The 22,525-nt window shown below is 48.9% G+C and overlaps 2 protein-coding genes across 2 annotated transcripts; one reads left to right on the top strand and one right to left on the bottom strand.

Annotated features, from left to right (window-relative positions):
* Nucleotides 1-710: 710 nt before the first annotated feature.
* On the bottom strand, nt 711-18,690 carry GGA3 (golgi associated, gamma adaptin ear containing, ARF binding protein 3). The gene is made up of 17 exons (XM_080356284.1): nt 18,626-18,690; nt 13,194-13,278; nt 12,392-12,467; nt 11,850-11,948; nt 10,924-11,047; nt 9,859-9,962; nt 9,231-9,311; nt 8,170-8,307; nt 7,386-7,467; nt 6,798-6,914; nt 5,548-5,811; nt 4,838-4,905; nt 4,114-4,436; nt 3,311-3,576; nt 2,959-3,128; nt 2,285-2,395; nt 711-1,125 (listed from the first exon to the last, which is right to left on the bottom strand). The coding sequence occupies exons 1-17, from the start codon at nt 18,663-18,665 to the stop codon at nt 1,015-1,017; spliced, it is 2,259 nt and encodes a 752-aa protein (XP_080212410.1). The 5' UTR covers nt 18,666-18,690; the 3' UTR covers nt 711-1,014.
* A 119-nt stretch (nt 18,691-18,809) lies between these two features.
* On the top strand, nt 18,810-22,492 carry MRPS7 (mitochondrial ribosomal protein S7). The gene is made up of 5 exons (XM_080356682.1): nt 18,810-18,890; nt 19,618-19,809; nt 20,195-20,258; nt 20,777-20,944; nt 21,756-22,492. The coding sequence occupies exons 1-5, from the start codon at nt 18,835-18,837 to the stop codon at nt 21,975-21,977; spliced, it is 702 nt and encodes a 233-aa protein (XP_080212808.1). The 5' UTR covers nt 18,810-18,834; the 3' UTR covers nt 21,978-22,492.
* The last annotated feature ends 33 nt before the right edge of the window (nt 22,493-22,525 follow it).

Raw genomic sequence — 22,525 nt, 5'->3', positions numbered from 1 at the left:
CTTGTCACAGCCCAGCGCAGCTTCTTCCCTTTCCCTGTCCGCTTGTTTCTAGTTAGACATCCTATAGCTCTATTATTTACATCTTGGATGTCATCATCTCAATAAAACACGGTATTCAACTATAACAATACTGCCTGTGTGAGGGGACATGAGGGTCATCACTCCTTATCCCTGGATTTGGTCACTGGACCCGATTAGTGATTGTAAAGACGCCTCTGCGCTCTGGCTGCTGTCCTCCACCAACACGGACCGCTCCTTCCCAGCCCTGCTCACCTCCTCACCACGCATTCCCTCTTTTCCCCACGCTATCGAATGCAATGAAGGCAGAAAAATAACCAGTGTAACCGTTTACATACAAAACTCAGCCCCAGGTGCCCCAAACGGATAAAACACGGAGGCAGCGAGCAGCATCAAATAAATAAACCAACTAAAGATACAGCAGTGTCGCACAGCACAGAGCAAGGGGCTGCTCACGCTGGCCGTTGGGAGGGGAAGGGATGGAGCTAAGTGCCATCTCAGTGTAAAAAAACCACAAGCGTTCCCTCGTTATTGCTCAACATGCTTAGCAGGTCCGTCTGGCACTGGGGAGGGACGCTGCAGGGAGGGCTCTGCGCTGAGGAAGCTCATGGCAGCATCATCGCCCCCCCAGCCTGTCGGCATCTCTGGACAGCAGCGCAGGAACGAGCCAACTAAACCCCCTCCCCTCAAAATACAATAACTTCAAGTTTAATAGAGTGGAAGATAGAACCAGATTCACCCGGAGGTCAAGATAAAAGCAGCCAGCGCTGCTTGTGACCGGCTGCCACGCAGTTCACGCTTGGCATAAACGTCCCAGGACCCCTTCGATGTGGGGAAAACATTCTGGACTAAAGCTACAAGCGGAGTGGTCAGGACATGTAAACAAAGCTGAACGTCACCAGTGGATAGCACGTGTGTCCCTCCCCACGTCACATTCACTGCGGTCCCGTGGGATCCTCCCCTGGTCCTGTCACAGTCTCTGGCAGTGGCCCAAGGTCATAGATGCCCCCACTGCTCTACCGGGGGGAACTGATCCACTTCGCCAACCTCTGTGCTGGGCTGGTCTCCCAGGGTGAAGGTCAGTCTGTACCGCAGCCTCACCTTCTCCTGCAGGAAAGACAAAACCCAAGAGCAACGTGAGAGCAGCTCCTGAACACAACACTTCACCGTGACAGCTCTGCAGAGAGCACAAGGCTCCTGTTGCATGCAACCTTGGACACCTTCCCCTTGCTAAGCTCAGCTATTTAGCAAATCTGAGTTACTTACCTTCCAGTTTTTATACCACAAAAGCTTTCCTGCTTAGCAGGGAACAGCAGGAGAAAAGCAGGGATAACGTGTGATAACAGCTTGTGCATACATGGCCAGCACCCACCACTCAGCTGCTCTCGGGTGAGCCTGAAGAACACTGCTGGAATAGTTCAACATGGTCAAAATTAAATCCCTCATCATGGGAAGGAAGATAAAGCAGTTCCTCCTCTGCAAAATTCCTCGTAAAAGAGGCAGGAGCTGGGACCCATCCTTCGGTGAGGGATCGCCATGTACCTCGCAAAGTTTTTCAAGAATCCAGCAAAGCCCTCTGACGTTCATCCTTTTGGATCTCAAACCTTTCAGCTGACACTTTAGGGACCCTTTTGCTGTAATTCTCAAGAAGTGACATGTAGATTTGTCAAATAATTAGAAACTACTTCAGCTTTGAGGTTTACGGAGCAGGCTACTTAAATGAGTACATACAGCAAGAAAAAACAGCTACTCAGAAAATAAAGAGTTAACCACGTTGTTTCACTGGTCACAGGTACATCCTCAGAGAATAATAGAACAGACACGATCTGACATTTGTCTGTTGGTTCAGGTGTGTCAGGCTACAGCCTCGACACAGCAATAGTATTTCTACAGCAGCAGCTACTTTGACATCCATCTAATGATCAGCAAAGCTCTTCCAGCGCACAAGGGAGTCAGACAAGCGCCTGACACAGCTCTGAGCGCCACCCTTTAAGCTGAGCCTTAGCTGACCGCTGCCCTTTTGCTGAAGGAAACACACAGGTCCTGCTCAAACTGTTCCTTGCTGAGAAAAGTCTGTTGGGGAAGAGACCGTGCACAGCCTCCCTCTGGCCCTGAACTGAAAATGGAGTGCAGCAACCAGCTCTGCAGGGCAAATAAGGAATGAACAGCTGCATCGGCTCAAATGTTTGGTCCACCTGGCCTGGAGAATTCAGTTTACATCAAATCTGCCTGACCAGGACACGGTAAATCCCGCTGCCCCTCTCACCTTGGTAGGATTTGCCAGAAGCATGACCTGGGTGATGGCGGCGGGCGGCTGGATGGGACTGAACGGAGACAGCTCTGTGCCGGACGGTGGTTGTAACTTCACTTTCATGGACTGGGAATGAAAAAGAAAGCAGAACCTCAGGGATTATCTCCTGCTTTGAGGACAACGAAAGATGCACACGCAGGCTGGGGAGGTAACAGTACACGTCCAGGCTGAAGAGAACCAACCCACATGTAAGGATGAGGAAACGAGCCAGCCCAGCTTGTGCACCATGACAGGAACAAGAACAAGCACCGCTCAGGTGAACCCCAACAGCACCTTCACACCCAAGTGCCCATGCCAGAAGTTATCATGGGAGCACCCTCACGATGGCAGGCAGATCATAGCTGAGATTGAGCCAGTTTTCAAAACACAAACTGGCCATCCAAAATTATCTAGATGCGTTAAGACCAGAATAGAACGTATTTCTCAGATTTAGGATGTCTTTTAGAAATTCTGATTCCCAAAGGCCTCAAGGGTGGCTCTGTCCACATGACAATCCTGTCATTGTGCTACCTGAGCCACCTTCACGAACAGACACAGCTGCATTGATCTTAGATAGTAAGAAAAATAGAACATGAAGTCCCCGAACACATGGTTTCACGTCGCCGCGGGTCCGCGCCGCACACCCCTACCTTGGGCACAGCAGCCTGCAGCATGATGTTCTTCACGGGAAGCGGTGCCGTGTTCAGCATCGAGACCACCACGACCAGCACGTCCGAGCGTCCCGGCGGGCACTCCCTGGCGAAGTGCAGGAGGATCCGGAAGCCGTTCTTGTCATAGGCTGTCACCGGGAGGGCACTGCCTGCCGCAGAGAAGCAGAGAGGGACGCAGGTTTAGGCTGCAGAAGATGATCTGTAGCAGCATCGGGCAATCCGACTGTTCGGCTGGGACATCTCATCCTTTCTCTCTACTTCATAAGCTTTGTCAAGAAGCTTTGCTTTTAAAAAACATTCAGAGAAAGGTGGAAAAGCCTGAGATACTTACTGGGTTTAATGGATTCCAAGGGAACATGGACATTGGCCAAAGAAATGTCAGGTGCTTTCACGGGGCTGCCTTGCTGCTGGAATGATACCGGCTGGAGCAGAGGACTCCCCGAGCCAGCACTGCAGCTGCTGGGGAAAGGAACAGGAGGGGCTCCGGGGGCAGCGGCTGGCAGCCCTGCAGCTGCCAGTAACGGGGCAGAGCTGACGGAGGTCGGCAAAGCAGCCCCAGGGAACACCGAGGGTGTCCCCACGCCTTGGGCAGCAGTCCTGGAAGAGAGAGACAGAAAAACGTGGGAAGTTGAGCTGGAAGCGAAGCAGGTGTTTCACCACAAACCCAGAGGTAACAGCGGATCACCAGGACAAAGCGGCGGCCTGGAGCCAGGTGGGAGCCCCGACTCAGTGTGGTCTCATGTAAGACGAGCTACAGGGGATGAGCTGGTGGGAGGATCAGCCTTCCGAGCCCAAGTCAAGAAGAAAGCAGAGTCCCACCTTGGCAGAGGTGGGCAAGGCTAAGATGGGCAAAGGCCCCTCTACCTTCACAGCCTGTTCAGCTTTGCACCGCATGTTCACAGTGCAGCTGTCGTACTTTACTTCACAGCGCCTGCCTTTCCCTACCCAGCAGTGCCCGCCTTTCCCTCCTGGAGGTGGGACCCTCGTGTTAGTTTGTAAACTGAAACTCTCTGAGAAGAAAAGTCACACATTTCCACCAAAACAGAAAGTGTATGCCTGCCTCTGAGACCGACACTACAGCAAGCTTGGCTTTCTATCTGCAGAGACAAAGTAAAGTCCAGGACTTTCAGTTACCCTTTGGCCTCTTCAAGGAGTTGTCCCAATGCATCCATCTTATGCGACATGTTGCTCCCCACAGATGAGCTGAAGTATCCAGGAGCAGCTGGAATAGTCTTAGGAGGCCCCGCGGGGGCAGCTGGGCCAGCAGAGAACACAAACGGTGCTGAGTTTGGTGCTGGGATGCTGGGAGCAGCCTGAGAGGCTGGGAAAGCAGAGGGCAGCGTCGCTGACGTTCCACATGTGGTCTGTGATGTGTGATGGAGAAGAGGGTTTCCTACAGGGTTGCAAGGAACAGTCACCATCTTCGGATTAAAGAAATCCAGGTCCAACTGATCGTTCTGAAAGAGAGGACAAGGAGATGCTGTTGCTCACTGCTACCCCTGTTGCAGAGGTGGCACTGTTACAGAGGGAGAGAGATTTACCGCAAAAACAGGTGCTGGGAGGCAAGCAGCAAAGTCTGTGGCCTATGTCAGGGGCTACATCTGATCTGTAATTTAAGCAAAGGAAGCGCTAACATCACGGGGGGCAGACGGGAAACTGAGAAAGCCACGTTCAGGGCTGTCTCCTCTGTTCAAACACAGCTATCCCAGATCTTAGGGCTAAACCGGATTCCCCCTCAGGAACAGCAGCCTCTCTGCCTAAAGACGTGATCACACCTTTTCCAAGGTGACAGAGCTTGTCCCAAGACCTGGACAAGGACGGTCCCTCCCTCCCCTTCCCCTGAGACCCTCCTTTGTACCTCAAACATGCTCCACTGGTTGTTGTCTGATGTGTCCTTCACTGCTGTAGGGGCTGGGTCATTCAGACCTGAAAAGAACAGCAAGTAGGTGAGTGGAGGAGACAATGAGTCAGTGTCATCCCTTGGCAGCTGTGTCGGTACCATCAAACTACTTGATTCAGCTCTGCCAGAGCCCAAGAACCTGATGAAAGACTGAAATGGGCTGCAAATCTATGCTGAGGAAAAGAGATGGACAAAACCAGGAAGGGACAGACACCCTTGCACATAGCTCGTCTAACCTTTCCTGATTTACAGTGTCTTCTGCTGTTCATGTCTGGGCTCCACAGACAGGCTTTCTGCAGCTTCCCATATGCAACGCCTCAAAGGCACTTTGCTCTTTAGCACAGCTGCAAAATTTGGGGTGAAATCTGTACCAAACTGCAGCCTGCACATGCAAACACCCACAGAGATCAGACTGCACTTAAACTCAAGTGTTACTTCACTTGGAGCCTGCTCTGAGAAGATCAGAGTTTTTCATACTGGCTCACTGACCAGGTCTTATATTCAGGATGACGCAAGGGAGCGTCCCCTGGACTTCTCTAGCAACCAAAGGCACCTGATGCTCCTTTTAGGCATGCCACATGCGCAGCCAGCCCTCACGCTGAAGGCAGAAAGCTGTCTTTGTTAGGCGCGGATTGAGCAGCCCTTTCCTGGGCCCCTTGGTGTCCTACCTAAGCACAGGAGCTCCTCATCCAGCAAGCAGAGGGAGTTGGCCGCGCTGCTCTGCTGAGCGGGCGCAGGTTCCCCGTGGCCGGAGGAGCCGCCGCGCAGCTGCGCCAACGTCTGCGGGGGCGGCGGGAGGATGGGGATTTGGGCTGGGGCCAGCGAGGGGGCTGGCGGCAGGGCGGCGGGGCGCACCGGAGCTGGCGGCGTGCTGGTGACGTCCAGTCCAGCGAGGTCGATGAGGGTGTTGAGATTATTTGTGGAGTCACTCCCTGCAGCGGACAGGAGAAGAGCACTACTAGGAGAGAAGGCAAAAGGCTCAGAGCAAACCCAACGTACAGAAGAAATTCTCAGAGAGATGGTTTAGATAACACAGATCCTCATTTAATCGCGGCTTATGGCTCTGTATAAAAAAGCTCACGTGCTTTCCACCCAACCAAGTGCTGTCCACAGGCTACTCAAATCAATCCAGATACTTTACAAATTTCTACCTGAAAAGCAACATGTGCTCCACCCACTGCTCTTTCCCCAGTGCTTCTTGTAGCATAATTCAATAGTTTTTTCTTTAAACCTTTTTAGCTCAGAGGAGGCTTTGGGAGATCCTACAGAATTACAATAAGCAAAGGCTACCAGAGAGCTGAGGAAAATTCCTACTGTCTAGATCTAGAATTCCCTTCATATTTAGGACAGTCTTGTCTCAATAAGATGCTGACAGGCTGCACTATGCATTCCCCTGCTGCTCTCCACGCAGAAAGGTGTGATTCCCAAATGGTAATTCTGTCACAACACATGTGTCCAGAGCTTTTGGTGGTGAAGCTGAAGCGTCAAGTGCACAACTGGCCTCAAATCACAAACGGAATTGCTGGCAATGCCGGGATCCTTGGCCCAACTCCCACTCTCCTGCTATTGTCCTTTTGATAAAATCACCTTCTTCTTACAGGTCACCATTAAGAAACAGGACAAATATGGAGAGGAAAATGTATGAGAACTTCAGCCACCCAAACTGTTCAGATGCAGGTTTGCTACTGATGGTATCAAAGGTTTCAATAATATGGAACAAGCAATGGAAAATGCAAAGCTGCAGCACTGTTGCTCATGTCCAGAATTGTTTATGAACTGCTTAGGAGCTGTCCTGTCCCCTTCTGATTCACAAACTGTTGGCCACAAGAACCAAAGAATAGCCTAGTTCACCACAATTAAAAGGAAACCCTGTCCAAAAGACTTAGAATTGCAGGATTTAAAATTAACAGGAACTCACCTTCCACTACCGACATCCCAGGGAGATCCACTTCACCATTGATCGCTTGCCCCTCTATTATTTTTTTATAGGAATTTATCACACGGGATAAATTGTCACTGGCCTGCAGAATATCCCCTACATGCAAGAGAGACAAAAACGACCTCCAAGACTTTAATCACTTTGCTCCCACTAATGCTGAGAGTACTCAGTTATCAACTAAATCATCAGCAAGAAAAAAACAACACACAATAACTTGGCTACGAGCTCCATTACTTTCTGTCTTTGCCACGTTTGAGCAACCCCAGCTTTCCCAGGTCCGAGCACATTACAGTAACAATGTAAAAGTGAGCCCAAGTTTTTGTTCCCCACAGCAGCTCCTTTCCCTTCCCGAAGCAGCAGCTGCCTCCATTATCACCCCCTGCCTCCCTAACCACCAGCTCTACTGTCACCTCCTTGCCTGAATTGAAATGATAAGCATAAAGAGGCAAAGATCTTGTCTTGTATCTGCTTGCCCAAAGTGCATCCAGTGCAGCCGCCCCCTTGCTGAACCCTCGCAGTCACCGCTCACAAAAGCCATTAAAAAAGAAGCAGCGTAGCTTCATTTACCCAAACTGCTGTCGTTATCCTCTGTCTCACTGGCCAGCTTGAATAATGTCCGTCTTTTGGTTTCACACCTTTCATAGAGCTCCTAGGAAGGCAGATTAGGACAAAGGGTTTAATCAGCCAGGAGCCCGAGGAAGAGCAGAATTGTGCTTCAGTGATTACGCTTCAGTTGTGCCGCAACCGCTACTCAGAGTCTGCGACCACACAGGAGAACAGTGGCAAGAAGAAAATGTTTCACACAAACGAACCAGTTTCTTGATCTTCCAGGCATCCATTTCAGGAGTTTGTTGCTAAACACAAGTAGGTTTAACTTTTTTAATTGGATAAGGTGTAATTCTTCAAGGCCTATCCAACCATCCCTGCTGTCTATATTGATCTTACTTTATTGATGTTCTCCCAACCTTTAACACAAGCTGAAACTCTTCCTTCGAAGGGGAGGGCGTATTTTCTGCCCCATTCAGCCTTTAATTTATCCATCCACAGTGCAGTGAGGGACAGTTATTATCTGCAATCAGTGCGTCCTAATAGGAGCAAGAATTACAAACTGCAGTCTTGATTCTGCCACGCTGCAGTTTGGAGAAGAGCTGCACCTCAGCTCCAGCACATGCAAAACCGAGCTACTACCCACTCTCCTTGTAATTATCTATTCCTCAGGTGAAAGGTGTTAAAACCACGGTTATGTTCTTGCCGCTGCTCTCCGTTTTACTGCACTGTTTGTAATTCCCTGCAAAACTCAAGTCTGTAAGAAGAAAGGACTGAGTGGGAAGAAGGAGCAGCTCAGACCCACCTTCATGAGCTCCCTGTCGGCCTCTGACGAGTCCTCTTTGCTGTAATGAACCAACATCTCGTTCAGCAGCTTCACGTTGTTATTGACTTCCTCCAGCGTGTGCATGCGTTTGGTCACTTTTTGAATCCGAGCCTCATCCTTCAGGGTGTAAAACACAGACATGGAAAGTGAGTTTTCCTGTACAGGTCCCCGGTGTCACACCGGCAGGTGTGATCTGTAAAGCATGTCAAGTAATGTCTATTTAAGGTTAAGCCAGGGGGAAAAAAAAGTCCCCGTTGATGTGAAGCTTTGCTTATTTGTTTTCACCACCATTCTGAAATGTCAGAAACCCCCACATTTCCAGAGTCTCATTAAATAGATTTTAATGTATAATTATACCACTAAAAAGACAAGCATTCAAAACAGTATGTTCCCAAAAGTTCCTTTTTGAGCTTTTCACAAGACTTTTTTTTTGGTCACTTGATGACCTTTTATAAAAGGTGTGTTTGAAACAAAACATTTACCAGGAACCACAAGCACTCTCTGGGAGAAAATGTCCACCCATCTCTGATTTGAGAGTCCAGCTAAAGATGTAGAGAGTCTGCCATGGGGACAAGAGAAGCTTGAATGGAAACATTTCAGTAACCTATACGTCCTCTCCGGTCTAGAAGCTATCCTTTCTCTTGCCTTTGTTTTGGCCAGAAACACTAGGAGTCATTTCCTGGACTCCAGGGGCGGATGCATCCCAGCCCTACAAAAAGGAACCGCAGACATGTTTGTGATACAAACATCTCTCAGTCGCGAGCTGGAATCAAAATTTCAACACATTCCTGTCACACAGAGCCCTACCCAGCCATCACATGTCCCCCTTCTATGCTGGTAACCATGGGGATGAGATGCAAGTTAGTGATGCCGTGTGTTTACAATCAGTCTCAGTCCCCACAACTTAACCAAGGAATGTACTAAAGTAATGTACTCAAAAACCCAGGTGCTGCCATTCACGTCATCCCAAAGCTCTCTGTCATTTTGGAGTCAAACTGGTTGAACTGTACAAAGCAGACCCGACCCACAGAACTTCTTACCTCTTTTACCATGGATTTTATAAGCTTGTTGGCCTCTTGTAAATCATCTGGGTTTTTGCTTTTCAGCAGTTTGGCCAGAAGCTGTAAGACGAGAAGAGGATATTCAGGAAACAAATGAAGACCCTTTGGCAAAGGGAAACAGCGAGAGGAATCTAAGTGAACAATTGAGGGGAAAAGAGATCCAGCCCACTATTACAAACCTTACCCTGCTGTTGTAGTTACAGCGACTCCAGGAGGAGTCACTTATGGTTTATTATTTTATGTGAGTTGCTGCATTCTTGCTTCTACACAGGGCATATCAATGAAATCTCAGAGACTTCTGACACTAGATAATTATTTCTATAAATAGTTTTTGGCCTTGTGTGTGAAACATTCTGTGCCTTCTAGTTCTAGAGCAGGATGACGCTTTAACCAGGAATACTCTCATGGTAACACAGATAAAGCCTTAGTTGTAACTTTAGCTTAGGTAGGTGGGCAAAGCAGTCGTATTCAAACCAATGAGTCCTGTGAAAGTACACACCACGTCCCCCAAAATAAGAGCTGAATTAATAAACTTTCCTCCCCTGTTTTACATGTGCATTAAGTAATCACTTTTCATTAATGATTATGATACAAGTCTTCGCTGTACCTTGGATTTCTCCTCATCATCAAACACAGGATTTTTGGGACGAGGCGGTGGTGAAGGAATCAGGGTTCTGTCCGCAGGAATCACAGGATCAAACATAACGATCCCTGAAAGCAGAAAGGGAACCCACAGCGGTTTGCACCCGCAGCCACACCAGGCAGTGCACCCAGTTATTCTCAGGCTGCGTTCAAAGCGAACACGCAGCCCATCTGTCCAGTGACACCTGCACACTGCTCTGATAACCACAGGGGATGAAGATCACCGGGCGCGCGAGCTGGAAAACTAAAAAGCTTTATTTGGTAAAGGCCAAAACCCCAGCAACTGTGTTGCCATGTCCATACTGCTCCTCTAATAGCTTGGTATAACCAACAGCTCCCCGCTATTTGTCTTTCCCCCTTTCAGCTGTTGAACCACTAAGTGAAGCTTCAGATGACCCAGTTTTGTGCAAACTCCAGGGCACGACATTTGCTTGTGTGAATGAGGGGAGCAGGAACGCAGGCAGCAGTGCGAAACGGGGTCACGAGCAGACTCGCAACCAGTGGGGAAAGCGCCGAGCTTCCCGCTTGTTCTGCTGGCAAATCCCTGGATTTGTGCTCTACTTCAAGAGCTTTCCTGGAACACGCTTTTCTTGTGCTGACGCTGCACGCTTCTCAGCTGAACCTTTTCCACTGTGCCTACACAAGAAATTCGTATCGGTTGAACTAAATGTACAATTGTAAAGCGATCCAGCTGAAAGAACACAAAAGGCTACATGGAAGTTCTTATTATGCTTTAAATTAGACTTGTTCAAATCATGTAATAACGAGTTCCATAAAGACTCAAAAATGCACTGCAAACAAACAAACAAAAAAGTATTTGCAAGGTGTTTAGCTAACATAGTTAAAAAGGCAACCTAACACAGCCCAAGGCATTTAAATACAATGTGAAGCATTTCAGGGAATTTCTGCCTTATTCTGCATCCTCTCAGAGCTTGCCTTGACCCCATGTAAATAGAAGCTGTACATTTGTGACTCTCCTGTTTAAAGGACAGGCTAGAGAGAACGTGCAAACGAGCAGCTGACTTCCTACCTTGTCGCTTCAGCATGTAGTAGGCATCCTTGATTTTAGATTCCTCCGGCAACGCCACTGTCCAGCTATACAGCAATTCAATGACTTTGGTCTTCACCTTCTCTGAGACTCGGTCTCCCAGGTACTACGAGTGGAAATAAGATGTGAATTTTCCACATTCCTCATTGCTTTTTAAGAATAAAGCCCAAGCCCAGAGAATGGGAGTTCAGTGACACGCATTAAAAGCCTGGATTACCAAATTCTAAGATGATCTAAGATACATCCTATTAAGATGAAAAAATGCTCCTCTAATGCATTTGAAGTAACAGCGAACAGAAGCTTTGTGATTATCTGCAGCAAAAGAAACAACAGCTATTCTGTTGATTTCAGGATTTTGTTATGCAAAAACTACAGCAATACAGATACCACCCCCTCCACTGTATTAAGGGAAAGAATTTTGGATGAGTTTGCTGCATCAACCATGCCTTGGGGTGCCTCTGTCTATTATCCCCACGTGAAACTGATCCTGGGTGTCGAGGGACTTCACCAGGCACTCTTGACACAGCAAGTCGGCAGCAGAGCGAGGATTAGAACTCTAGGGTGTGTTGCCAAGTCTCTTGTTTTAACCTCTGCATCACACCTCTCATCCAATGGTGCTGGGCTTTTGGTTTTTTTAAAAACAACAGCCCAAGCTTTAGAAGCCCTTGAGTTTCCTGAAGGATTAAATCAGTACAGAGACTATATACTGATGTTAAATAAGTACAACTTACTGAGAAAATAGTAAGCAGAGCATAAAAAAACCCCCAAAACCTTTGCTAACAAATGGGTTTGAATACAGGCTTATAAATGCAATGAGCCAACAGAGCACTGCAAACATTTTGGATGTTGCCTGTAGCTGATGGAAGCCAAACAAAAAGTAAATAGAGCAGTAAGGCTCAGGGACTGACCTTTGGAGACACAACTTTTATTAACTCGTTTAAAAAGCGAAACTTCCCTACTTCGTTATGAAATCTTCTCCCACAGTTCTTCATGCAAGCTTCCAGCACCTGCATTCAAGTAACAGAAACAGGGGCTGAAATGAACAGGAAAATGCTGCATGACAGCACAGCCACTTTCTGTGTCCAGGGGAACTGCAGGAGCCACATCAGTGAGACACAAATTCCTGCTCTGCGATACAGGCACGAATCTCCTGTCTTTAGGGGTGACACTTCGAGACAGGCTGGTCTTCTACCCTCACCTGGGTCAGTTATCTCATCATGAGTCTCATAACAATGGAAGATAACAAACAAAAGCAGAGGAAACTAAACCAAAGGGCAATCTGGCCACTTCTCACTGTGTTACCTCTCACTGCTCACCCCCAGCAGAGGGGAATCAGAGCATTTAGCCCCAGCTAACGCCACCGACACACAGTGTGCCCCCCTTATCCTCCACACGGATGACGCCAAGTGGTACATAACTGGGTTTAAGAGAAGGGGTAAGGACTACCTACTGTCAGGGCTTGGACTGCCTCCCATTCCTGTGGCGACTGGATTTTGTGAGCCAGGAGCCTCACAGCAATCTGTGGCCTGAAACGAAGCAGATCCCCGTTACAAACAGAGCAGGCGAACACGTTGAAAGAGATTCAGACTTTCACAAATTCCACTGTTTAAACAAGATGCCTTTCACGTAAGGGAGAGGAAAGGCCATTTAGCACTTTTCATCTTTCCATCAGCTAACAAGAAACGTTCAGCGCATCTTTGTGAGCCAGGGTGTTTGTACACGTGGAAGGGAGGGAGGGCTGCCAGTCTGAGCCAGCAATTCCACATTCCTGCTTGGGAGAGGCCAAACAACTCCCAGTACAGTCCCCAGCCCAGGAAATCACTTCATTTCTCTCGCATTAGTTTCCTTTTTCCAGAAGAAATACTTCTTCCTTAGCTCACAGGAATGCTGTGACCCAGGAGGTTTCCTCTGCTAAACCTTGTGAAGATTTTAAAGACACGAAGACCCATCACGCACCAAGAGTTATGACCCCATTTTACAGACTGATCTGGGCTAGATGAGAACCCTGCAGCTGCACAAGCTGACGTTAGAGGCAGAGCCAGAATTCCTCTTTTGCTAGCGCTGTGTGCATGAGCCACGCGACCCCTCCCAAAAGAGAAATCACACTTTGCAGCATCTTGTTTCTTTTGTGCACAGATCCTCCTTGCAGTATCAGTATACATAAAATAAAACATGAAAGTCTGATGATCAGACGATATACTTTAAACTGTAAATATTAATTTATGAAGTTTAGAGCAGTTTGGAACACCCACCCTTCAAGTTCTTTGTTGATCTGGTCGCAGAATCCAATGATGTATTCCCAGTCTTCTTGCCTGTTAGATGGGTTAGTGGCTTTATCTTTGATAAGAGAAAGAGAACATATTAGCAATCAAGCAAAAAAATCCCAACAAAACCCAAAAAACCCAAACAGTTTAAAAGGTCCTGCATTTCCTAGAAAAAAAGCATTTGACATCTGTTGCCAACTATAACAAAAGGAGAAAGAAGTTCACACACGATATGTCTGCTCAGGGAAAAGGGTGCGTCCAAGGCGAGGCATCCAAATATCCAGCGAGAATCACTGCTTTCCAAAAAAATAGCTGCCAAATCTCAAGTACTTAGAAACACGCTATTTCCATACTCCAAACGAGAGCACAAGATAAAATATTTGAGCTCACACAGCTCCCCTCTGCCTGAAATGCTCTCTCTTTCTATTTAACATTAAATTCCTTAAAGGCTAAACCCTCACACTTTATACATAGGAAATTATTTTGTATTCCCTGGGAGTTTTGTAGAGTAAGAGCTGGAACATCAGCTGTTTAATATAAGCCATTTAGCACCAACACTTGTTATTAGAGTGCCAGCTGACTTGTTAGATGCCTTAGCGTTTCTCCTAGGAATGATGAGCCCAAATTTATTATTATACATTGAGATGTTCTCGCAAGTAATAAACACCACAGCATGTACCTGATCGGGAATTCAAATCCTAGATGCTCACACTGAGAGACGGATGCTCTCCTGACTGGGCTATTTCAGGCTCCTGAAGGATGTTCCCTCGGGTACCGGGGCCTTGCTTATTGTACTGATTGCAGAATAGTGAGCCCATCAGCATCTTTTTTTGTTACGAATGCATCTTCTCCATGTATTCTACTTCACTCTGATGGAGCACTGAGCTTACAACAGAGAAGATTCCTGCTTTAACCTAATTTTCTAGGCAAGATGACCGGACAGGATGATTTTTCTTTCTTGTAAGGGAAGAAAGAATGCACTGTAGGTATATAAGGGCTAGCATTTAAGAAGCCTTCCTTAACATTTTAATACCATAGAGATACAGAAAATATTGCTTAGCCAGATAGTACAGAGCAGGGGATGAAGGACAGGAAAACCACCAGCACACATCCCTGCACTGTCATCATAGAGGGAAGCTTAACGAAGTAAACACACGCTACACTACAAAGGGACGTTTTTTATCATCATTAAAACATATCCTGTTACCTTTTCCTAGACAAATAAAACCAGCTGTCAAACAGCTACTCCGAAACCTCACTTCCACAGGGCACCTCCGTCCTCCTACTGTGGCAGCCTTGCAAGGTTTGCTCCGATTTTCCTCCCTGAGGAAGGATAATTGTAAAGCGGTTTTGTAAATGGATTGCACCTGCAGAGGGGACTCTGTGCCCGCTGCTGACTTTCATGGGACCCGAGATAAGCAAAGGCAGCAGCCAGGGAGGGACTCACCATAGGTTCACATCTTGTTGCACAAGCTGAGCTACCAAAGCTATTTCTTGACCTCAGGAGATTCAAGGCAGGCTAAGCTTAAAACGCAGACGCTGCAGAGCCAAACGACTGTTCAAAACACATATGGGATTTAAACCTTATTACCACGCTCGCAGCTGCTGAACACCCTGGAAGCATCACGGAACTGTGGACTTACAACGATCTAAAGCCTTTTCACGCAAGGCAAATGGCATCATGCACGGTTCGGTGCTCCAAAGCACCTCTGCGCGCCTAGATGAAAGAAATAGAGTTCCTGGCTGGAGCTAATGGAATTTATTTTATAAATAAAGGAAGAGCACAAACAAGTAAGGACAGTCAAACTAAATGAACTTTATGCTGGCTGCACACCCTAAAATTAAGAAAGATCTGGTACTAAAAGGAAAACATAACCAACGTTTCCGTGTTCCAAATGTTAATTTGAAGCTGTTCTGAACATCTCCAGAGATTTCTTGGAACGACACTGGATTGTTTCACACTCTCAGATTAGAGTTCAGATTCACCTAAGTTTTTTCACCTACAGCTCTCACATAAAGACAGTAAAGCCTCAGGAGGGGAGAGAGATTACTGCAGGGAAGTTATGTTCCACATGAAGAACCTCCTTATTTCTAACATTCATAAAATATCCACATGAAAGCCCAGTTCATAAAAGCTAATAAGCCTGACCAGAAGCCCTGCCCTGGCTCTGGAGATGGATGCGTTTGTGTGACACAACACAATGGTGTATACAGAGACTTATTAGCAATCTCAGTTACAGCCACAGAACCTCATCCAGCTCATCCCAGGTGAGCTAAATTACCTCGCTTTTTACCTTTTCAAAACAACCCTTCATGAAGCTGCATCACGCCTATGAAGGTATAACCTAAAGTCCCCTATTTTTATGCAGGATGCTTAAAATGTGGCTAGGAAGCTCCTTGCAGTGCCTTATAAATATGCTTCAATCCTCACATGAAAGGATTTATTACAGTTTGGTGCTCTGGAATATCAAATCCTTGGCTCCTCTGTTGAAACTGCCAACAAAGGCCCATTTGATACTGGTTATAAAGTTTGTTTTCGGAGATGCTTGTCGACCAGGTCCCACCCCGAAAATCCCATTTCACATTGGCAACCGAGTGAATCTGAATCAAAAACCTGGGAACGAAAGTCTTGGCACTACCACAATTGTGTCGCCGTCTCTGCCTCGGCTTTCGGGCACCGCTGCGCTTCGCATGCGTAAAGTCGCTTCATACTTGACCTGAGTGTCAGGGCCATTCAGCCTGTAGTTGTTCTGCTAAACCCTGAAACGCTAATGAGTCAATATACAGATGCATCATTAGATATGAAACAAAGGTGTTTATTTTCTCTGTGGAGAAATGGCGTTGGAATGCAGAGAACCAAAGACCATTAATTGACTGGTAATGAATGCTCATATTTTCCTGGGTTTACTTCTCTATCAGAATGAGACAAAAGCCACCAAAACCCAACAAAGGGTTTCCCTGGGTCAGGCTTAGCATATGAATTGGAAATCTCCAGCCCAAGCATGTTGAGTCTAACAGTGGGATTCTGCTTGTATCCCCGGGAGGAGAAGCAGAATGCTGACCCAGGACATTACAACCAAAAAATAAATTAAGACAATCATAATATTTTATCCATCTGCATTTATTACATACCTGAACACTGCCTAAGCCTGACATGAGTGTGATACAATGAGCTTCCTTTCAGATGCGGGAGAACAGGCAGTGCTAAAATCAAAGGATCCAGCTGTGTTTGTACAACTGACATTATTTTCTAACCTCCTATTTCAGTTAAGTACAGAAGAGCTGCTGGTAGGGAGAGGACAGAAAGGATCACTTCTCATCCCAGCTGCTTGAAATAAGGCAGGAGACATGCAGATGCTCCATCATCCCTGGCTGAAGTGCAGATCCTGCTGCAGTATCAGAACACGAGGATTACGTTACTTTATGGGTCTATGACTCCACCTGATGACAGAGACAGGGCAGCACAGGAGGCTGCAAACCACCGGGATAGGGGAAAATCATTGGCAAGAACACATTTGCATCTTCCTGTGACTGGGAAGTTGGCTGAGCGATTCTGGCCCTTCCCTCCGGTGAGGGCACAGCGGGGACAGACCCTCAACGTTTGCGCAGCACAGCTCTGTGATGGTTACAAACCTCAGGAGGCCTGGGGAGAGCCCTTGGATGCACCAGCCCTTGCAGTGCCCGGTGATTCAGGCACTGCAAATGCTCTGTGCTCCCCAGCCAGGGCAGCAGCGACACAACCACGCAGCACCGGCCACCCCAGCAGCGACCTGGCACCAACACGTCCTCTTCAACGAGGCAGCAATGCTCACACCGGGGAAAAACGCGTCTCCCCCTGCAATCAGGTTCACTACAATATTTCTTACCGTGAGCAAGGCCCTTTGGCATTTGTTCTGTGGTGCAGAATGCCCTCCCGCTCGGCCAAGGAGAGAGACCTTCTCTCTTCGCTCCCACAATTAATAAATAACCCCACGAAACAAACAGCTTGGAAGCTTTCCAGGCAATACAACCTAAAATATCCTTCCTACTAGAGATATTTTCACACATAAACTGAACTGGGTGAGTCAGTTCTCCTCAGAGGAAGATTCAAAGGAAGGGATGTGGGTGTTTCTTCATGTGTCTCAGTGGCTACAATAAAAGATATTGACAAACTGTGGGAGTTCAGAGGAGGAGCAAAAGCGGTGAGAAGACAGAAGGGATTGATCTAAAATGAGACGAGCTGAAGACACCATTTAGCCAGTAACTCCTATAACAGATAACGATGCCATGTATGTGTTTGAATTTTATATAAAAACACCAAGAAAGAAAAGGAATTATTTAATCTTGTTTATGGAAGGATAACTCCAAAAGGGTAATAGGTTTTATAGTCTAAGGTATTCGGGGTAACAACCACCTTCTGCTGTTTGCCCAGTACCCAACTACTTACAAACTTCACTCACTGCTGTAATCAGACAGATAAGTATTAAAAAAAGAAGAAAATCTAGGCAACAAGCCAGTGATGTGCCGGATAGCCTCCCAGGGACAGCAGCTGGAGCCCTGTGCGTGGAATATATAAAAACCAGTTACTGGTATGACCGATTCATTCAAGAATCATCTCCCAGTGCGCTGGGTTGGGATCCCACAGCGCCAGGTTCTGCACAACCAGCATCCCCAGGGCCGGCCGACCCACGGACAGCACGGACAGACACACCACGGGGAGACCCAGCAACGGCTGCGGATGAACGAGCCGTGGGGTTTGCTCTTCCCTGTCGCTAACGGTGAGATTGTGTCACAAAAATACTTTACGTGGATAAAGGATTTCTGAATATCGCAGCGTGTGCGGCACGGCCGCCCGTCCCTGCGCCGGGCGTGAGGCAGAACTTGTCTCCAGAAGCACGGTTGTGTAACACACTGACACCTTTGGTTTGGGAAACCCCTACAGGTCCCAACCTCACAGACAGCACGGAGGCGCTGACCAAAACCCAGACAAGCGAAGAAGATAAAGCAAGGACGGACAGGTACCGTACATAACGAATCAAAAACAAAGCAAAAAGTCTTGCAGGCGCTGAGCAAGGTGAGCTATAAACCTCCCAGCCAAGGGGCACACCGAGGGGTGACAGCACAAACCGCAGCTCTGCGGTGACTCGCGGCGACCCCGGGGCGGCCTGAGCCCCGCAGACGGAGCTCCCTGAGCCCCGCAGACGGAGGTTCCTGAGCCCCGCAGACGGAGCTCCCTGAGCCCCGCAGACGGAGGTTCCGGCCCCGGGGAACCGTCCCAGGGAGCTCACACACCCCCCACCCTCCCCCGGACGGCACCGCCGCGGCCCGGCCGCCTCAGGGACCCCCCTCGCTCAGGTGAGCGGAGGCGATGGGAAGGGGCCGGGGCTGGGGGGACCGGGCCGAAGGGAGCGGGAGCGGGGCCGGGGCCGGCGGGTACTCACTCAGCCACGACTCCAGACTCTCCCCTTCCGCCTCCGCCATGTTGCCGGCCCGGCCCGAGGCCCCGCCCCGGCCGCGCGAGAGCCGAGCGGAGCGGAGGGGCGGGGCAGGGGTAAGGACCGCCCCTCCTCAGGTCCCGCCCCCTTCCCGCCCTGGTCCCGCCCCCTCCCCACCTGGCCACGCCCCCTTCCCGCCCCGTCCCCGGCGGAAGATGGCGGCGCCCAGCGCGGCGGGGCTGGCCCGGCGGTTGCGGGCCTGGCTGCCCCGGTGAGCGGGGCTTTGGGGGGGCCTGCAACGGAGACATCCGGAGCAAGCGCGGGGGGCGTGCCCCAGGCCGGCGCGTGTCTCCGCGGGGGGTTGCTGGGCCCTGAGCGGGGGCTGGTGTGTGGGAGCAGGTGGGGCCTGGCAGAGCAGGACCCCCTGCCCCTGGGTGCAGTTCGGTTTGTGTGGGAAAATATCTCTAGGAGGAAGGATGGTTTAGGTTGTATCGCCGGGAAAGATCCTGACTCTGTTTTATGGGTTGTTTATTACTTGTGGGAATGAGAAGGTTCCACTTAAATATGAGAAGAAGCATTTTCTCGGTGAGGGTGGCGGAGCCTGGCCCAGGCTGCCCAGGGGGATTGTGGAGTCTCCTTCTGTGCAGACATTCCAACCCGCCTGGACACCTTCCTGTGTAAGCTCATCTGGGTGTTCCTGCTCCATGGGGGGATTGCACTGGATGAGCTTTCCAGGGCCCTTCCTGGCCAGGGAGCACAGAGCATTTCACGTGCCTGGGGAGCTGTGCAGACCAGGAACGCAGAGCACAAAGAGCCTTCTAGTTCTGCAGCAAATCTCTGTGCCCCGTCGTTGATTTGTGCCTCTGGCCGTGCCGCAGCGATGGGGAGGATGGCAGAGACGCCTCTCAAGTCGAATGTCGCGAGATGGGTCACATCCTCCACGTCCCTGTCACGGTGTGGTCAGCTCACAGCTCCCCTCCTCTTTGTGTCCTTTGCAGGCTGACGCAGGTGAGGTGGAGCCGCTACAACCCCAGTTACTTAGAACCAGAAGTGAACAAGGAATTGTATCAGAAACCTTTTGAGGAGCTGTCTGAGGAGGAGAAGGAAAAAATGGAGCTTAAGGCTGTTCGACCCATAAAAGCTGCTCCCCCCACTCTCTCCAGCTCTGTGTTCAGTGACCCGATGATCAGGTCAGAGAAAGCATCATGTCCTCTGTTACAGCTGGGTCCCACGGAGCCAAAATGCTTGGGAGCTGTGCTGTCCTCCACAGGCTTCGCTTGCTGTGCTGCACGTCGCTGTTACTGCACAATCCCTTTATTCGGGTTAATCTTTTTCCCACAAAGCCAGTCCATTGACTGGCAGCGATTAGCGATAATTTCAGCAGATCTGGCAGCACCCAGACTTAAACATGGGAACAACACAAGGGGGAGGACTTATTTCTGTGGTTGATAAAATCAGAATTTAAGTCAGATCATATTTGGCTTTGTGTTTACAGTAAATTCACCAATATGACTTATTTCTGTGGTTGATAAAATCAGAATTTAAGTCAGATCACATTTGGCTTTGTGTTTACAGTAAATTCACCAATATGATGATGAAGAATGGAAATAAAGTGCTGGCCAGAAGCCTCATGTCTCAGGTGAGAACTTGTTTCTTCTCAGTATTCTGTTAAAACAATACAAAATAGAAGGCTGGGACATCAAGCCCACTGGAGTTAGGAATTACCAGAACTTGGGTCATCTCTCCAGTCCTAACACGTTTCCCTCTGCACACACAATACTCTCACCATTATTTCCCTGACCAGATGTACATTTTGTACAAGCCCCAACCTCATTCACTTCACAGACCAAGTGGTGATGATAGCTTAGTGGAGAACATTTAGCACTTCTTGGTGCTTATATAGAATCATTTAGGTTGAAAAAGACCACTCCACTTTGTCCCTTCCCTCCTCAGCCTCCTTGCCCCAAATGCAATGTTCAGTGAAGAGCTGGAAGAGGGTGAAGTAAAACTTAAGAGAATCCCTGACTGGCCTGTTGCCTACAGGGCTAGAAAATCAGCTGCAGGCTCAAGTGGAAATGTGGCGCTTGTATAAGCAATGTAACTTCATGGAGTGGGATAATCCATCTGCTCTGCACGTCTCCTTGTCTTTGTCCCAAGACTCTAGAGGCCATTAAGAGGAAGCAGCTGGAGAAGTACCACAAAGCTCCAGAAGATGAGAAGGAGGCAATTGAATGCAACCCTTACGTCATTTTCCACCAGGCTCTGAAGAACTGCCAGCCCATCATCGGGCTCAGCAGCATCACCAGAGGAGGCAAAACCTACCAGGTGAAAACGGGGGGCTGGGAGCACATCTGGTCAGGAGAGAATTCGCTAGGGAAGCAGATGCGCTGGTTTCACCCCTTCAGCTCAGGCTTTCGTCTCCTTGGAAAGAGCCACTTTGCAATCTGGGTTAAAACAGCTCCTAAAAAAACTGTCCAAGATCATGCCCCAGCCTGTGAGTGTGGTAATTCCTTCTCAGCATTGGTGTCTGCTCCTCTGACTAGGTAAGGAGTATTCAGCAAATGTTGTCCAAGGAGACAGAGATCAGTGGTGGGCAGCAAAAGAATTGGCAATGCCAGGACTACCAGACCTACCCTCTGCTGCATCATGTTGCTGGGGTAGAGGCCCCAAAGCCCTGAGGAGGGTCAGCGTAGCAGAAGAGGTCAGCTAGCTACAGTGCAGTGTTTGAAACACGAGCAGAGCCTGTCTCTTAGGATGGGCTCTGCGACACTCGAGAGAGCCTGGTGGAGAACGGAAACATAGAGGCACAGCTGCATCGGTCAGTGCAGGGGAGTGGGGACCATCTGCCATCCCTGCAAGCACAAACCAGCCAGGGTCCAGTTCCCAGACAGGCCACAAGTCCTCACAAAGGCCCAGGGCTGATTAGAATTTCCATTTTGGTAGAAACAGACAGTTTCTATGGACAGGGGAGGTGAATTGGCACAGATCAGCTGTTGGGAGCTGGTCTTGCCGCAGAGAGCAGCGTGCTGCCACGGTGTAAACCTGCACGCGCCTAGCTGGGCCTGTGTGACCACTGGAGAAGACCCGGTTCCTGCACCCTCACGGTGCGATAACGTGCGGTTTGAACCTTTCCCAGGTCCCGGTCCCTCTGAAGGACAATCGGAAGCGTTTCCTGGCCATGAAGTGGTTAATCACCGAGTGCAGGGAGAACAAGAATCGTCGGACACTGATGCCCGAGAAGCTCTCCCAGGAGCTGCTCCAGGCCTTCAACAACGAAGGGCCCGTCATCAAGAAGAAGCACGTGCTGCACAAGATGGCAGAGGCCAACCGGGCTTACGCCCACTTCCGCTGGTGGTAGGGACAGCGCAGGGGACACGGCACCACCAGCCCAGGGCCGCCTGCCGGGGAGAAAGGGGAAGATCCCTTCCAGGCAGCTTCTGAACTAAACCAGAGAAAGCGCCTCCAATCCCCACAAAGTTCATTTCCTTTGTGCTTGTTTGGATGGGGGAAGGGGAATGGGAAAGCGTTACTGACCCCTGCACAGATCCTGCAGTTATTTCATAATCACTTTCCTGTGAAGAGAAGCCTCAGATGTTTTTCTTAGAGCAATGCTATACAAAATAATCTCCCACTTACCTGTTTCCTGGGGAAAGTCCTGTATCAGCGATGGTTTTGGCTGCACAGCTAAAAGCAGAGCTGAATTCTTTCCCCCCCCACCATAACCAGCCTTAGTGTGATTGGTACAAAAGGCAATAAAAGGCTTTTTTGGATTTTTGGTTCTGCCCATCGGCAGCATTGTCTGGACAGATTTTACAGGAATGTTAACAGAAAAAAATAAAACCAGTTTTACGGGGAAGGTTTCTTGATTCCAAATCTTCGTTGCTTGAATCTCACGGTGCTTTTTCC

The sequence above is a fragment of the Nesoenas mayeri genome (assembly GCF_963082525.1).
Source record: "Nesoenas mayeri genome assembly, chromosome: 19".
Lineage (NCBI taxonomy): Eukaryota > Metazoa > Chordata > Aves > Columbiformes > Columbidae > Nesoenas > Nesoenas mayeri.
The sequence above is the reverse complement of the archived record's forward strand: the minus strand, read 5'-3'. Positions and strand labels throughout refer to the sequence as shown.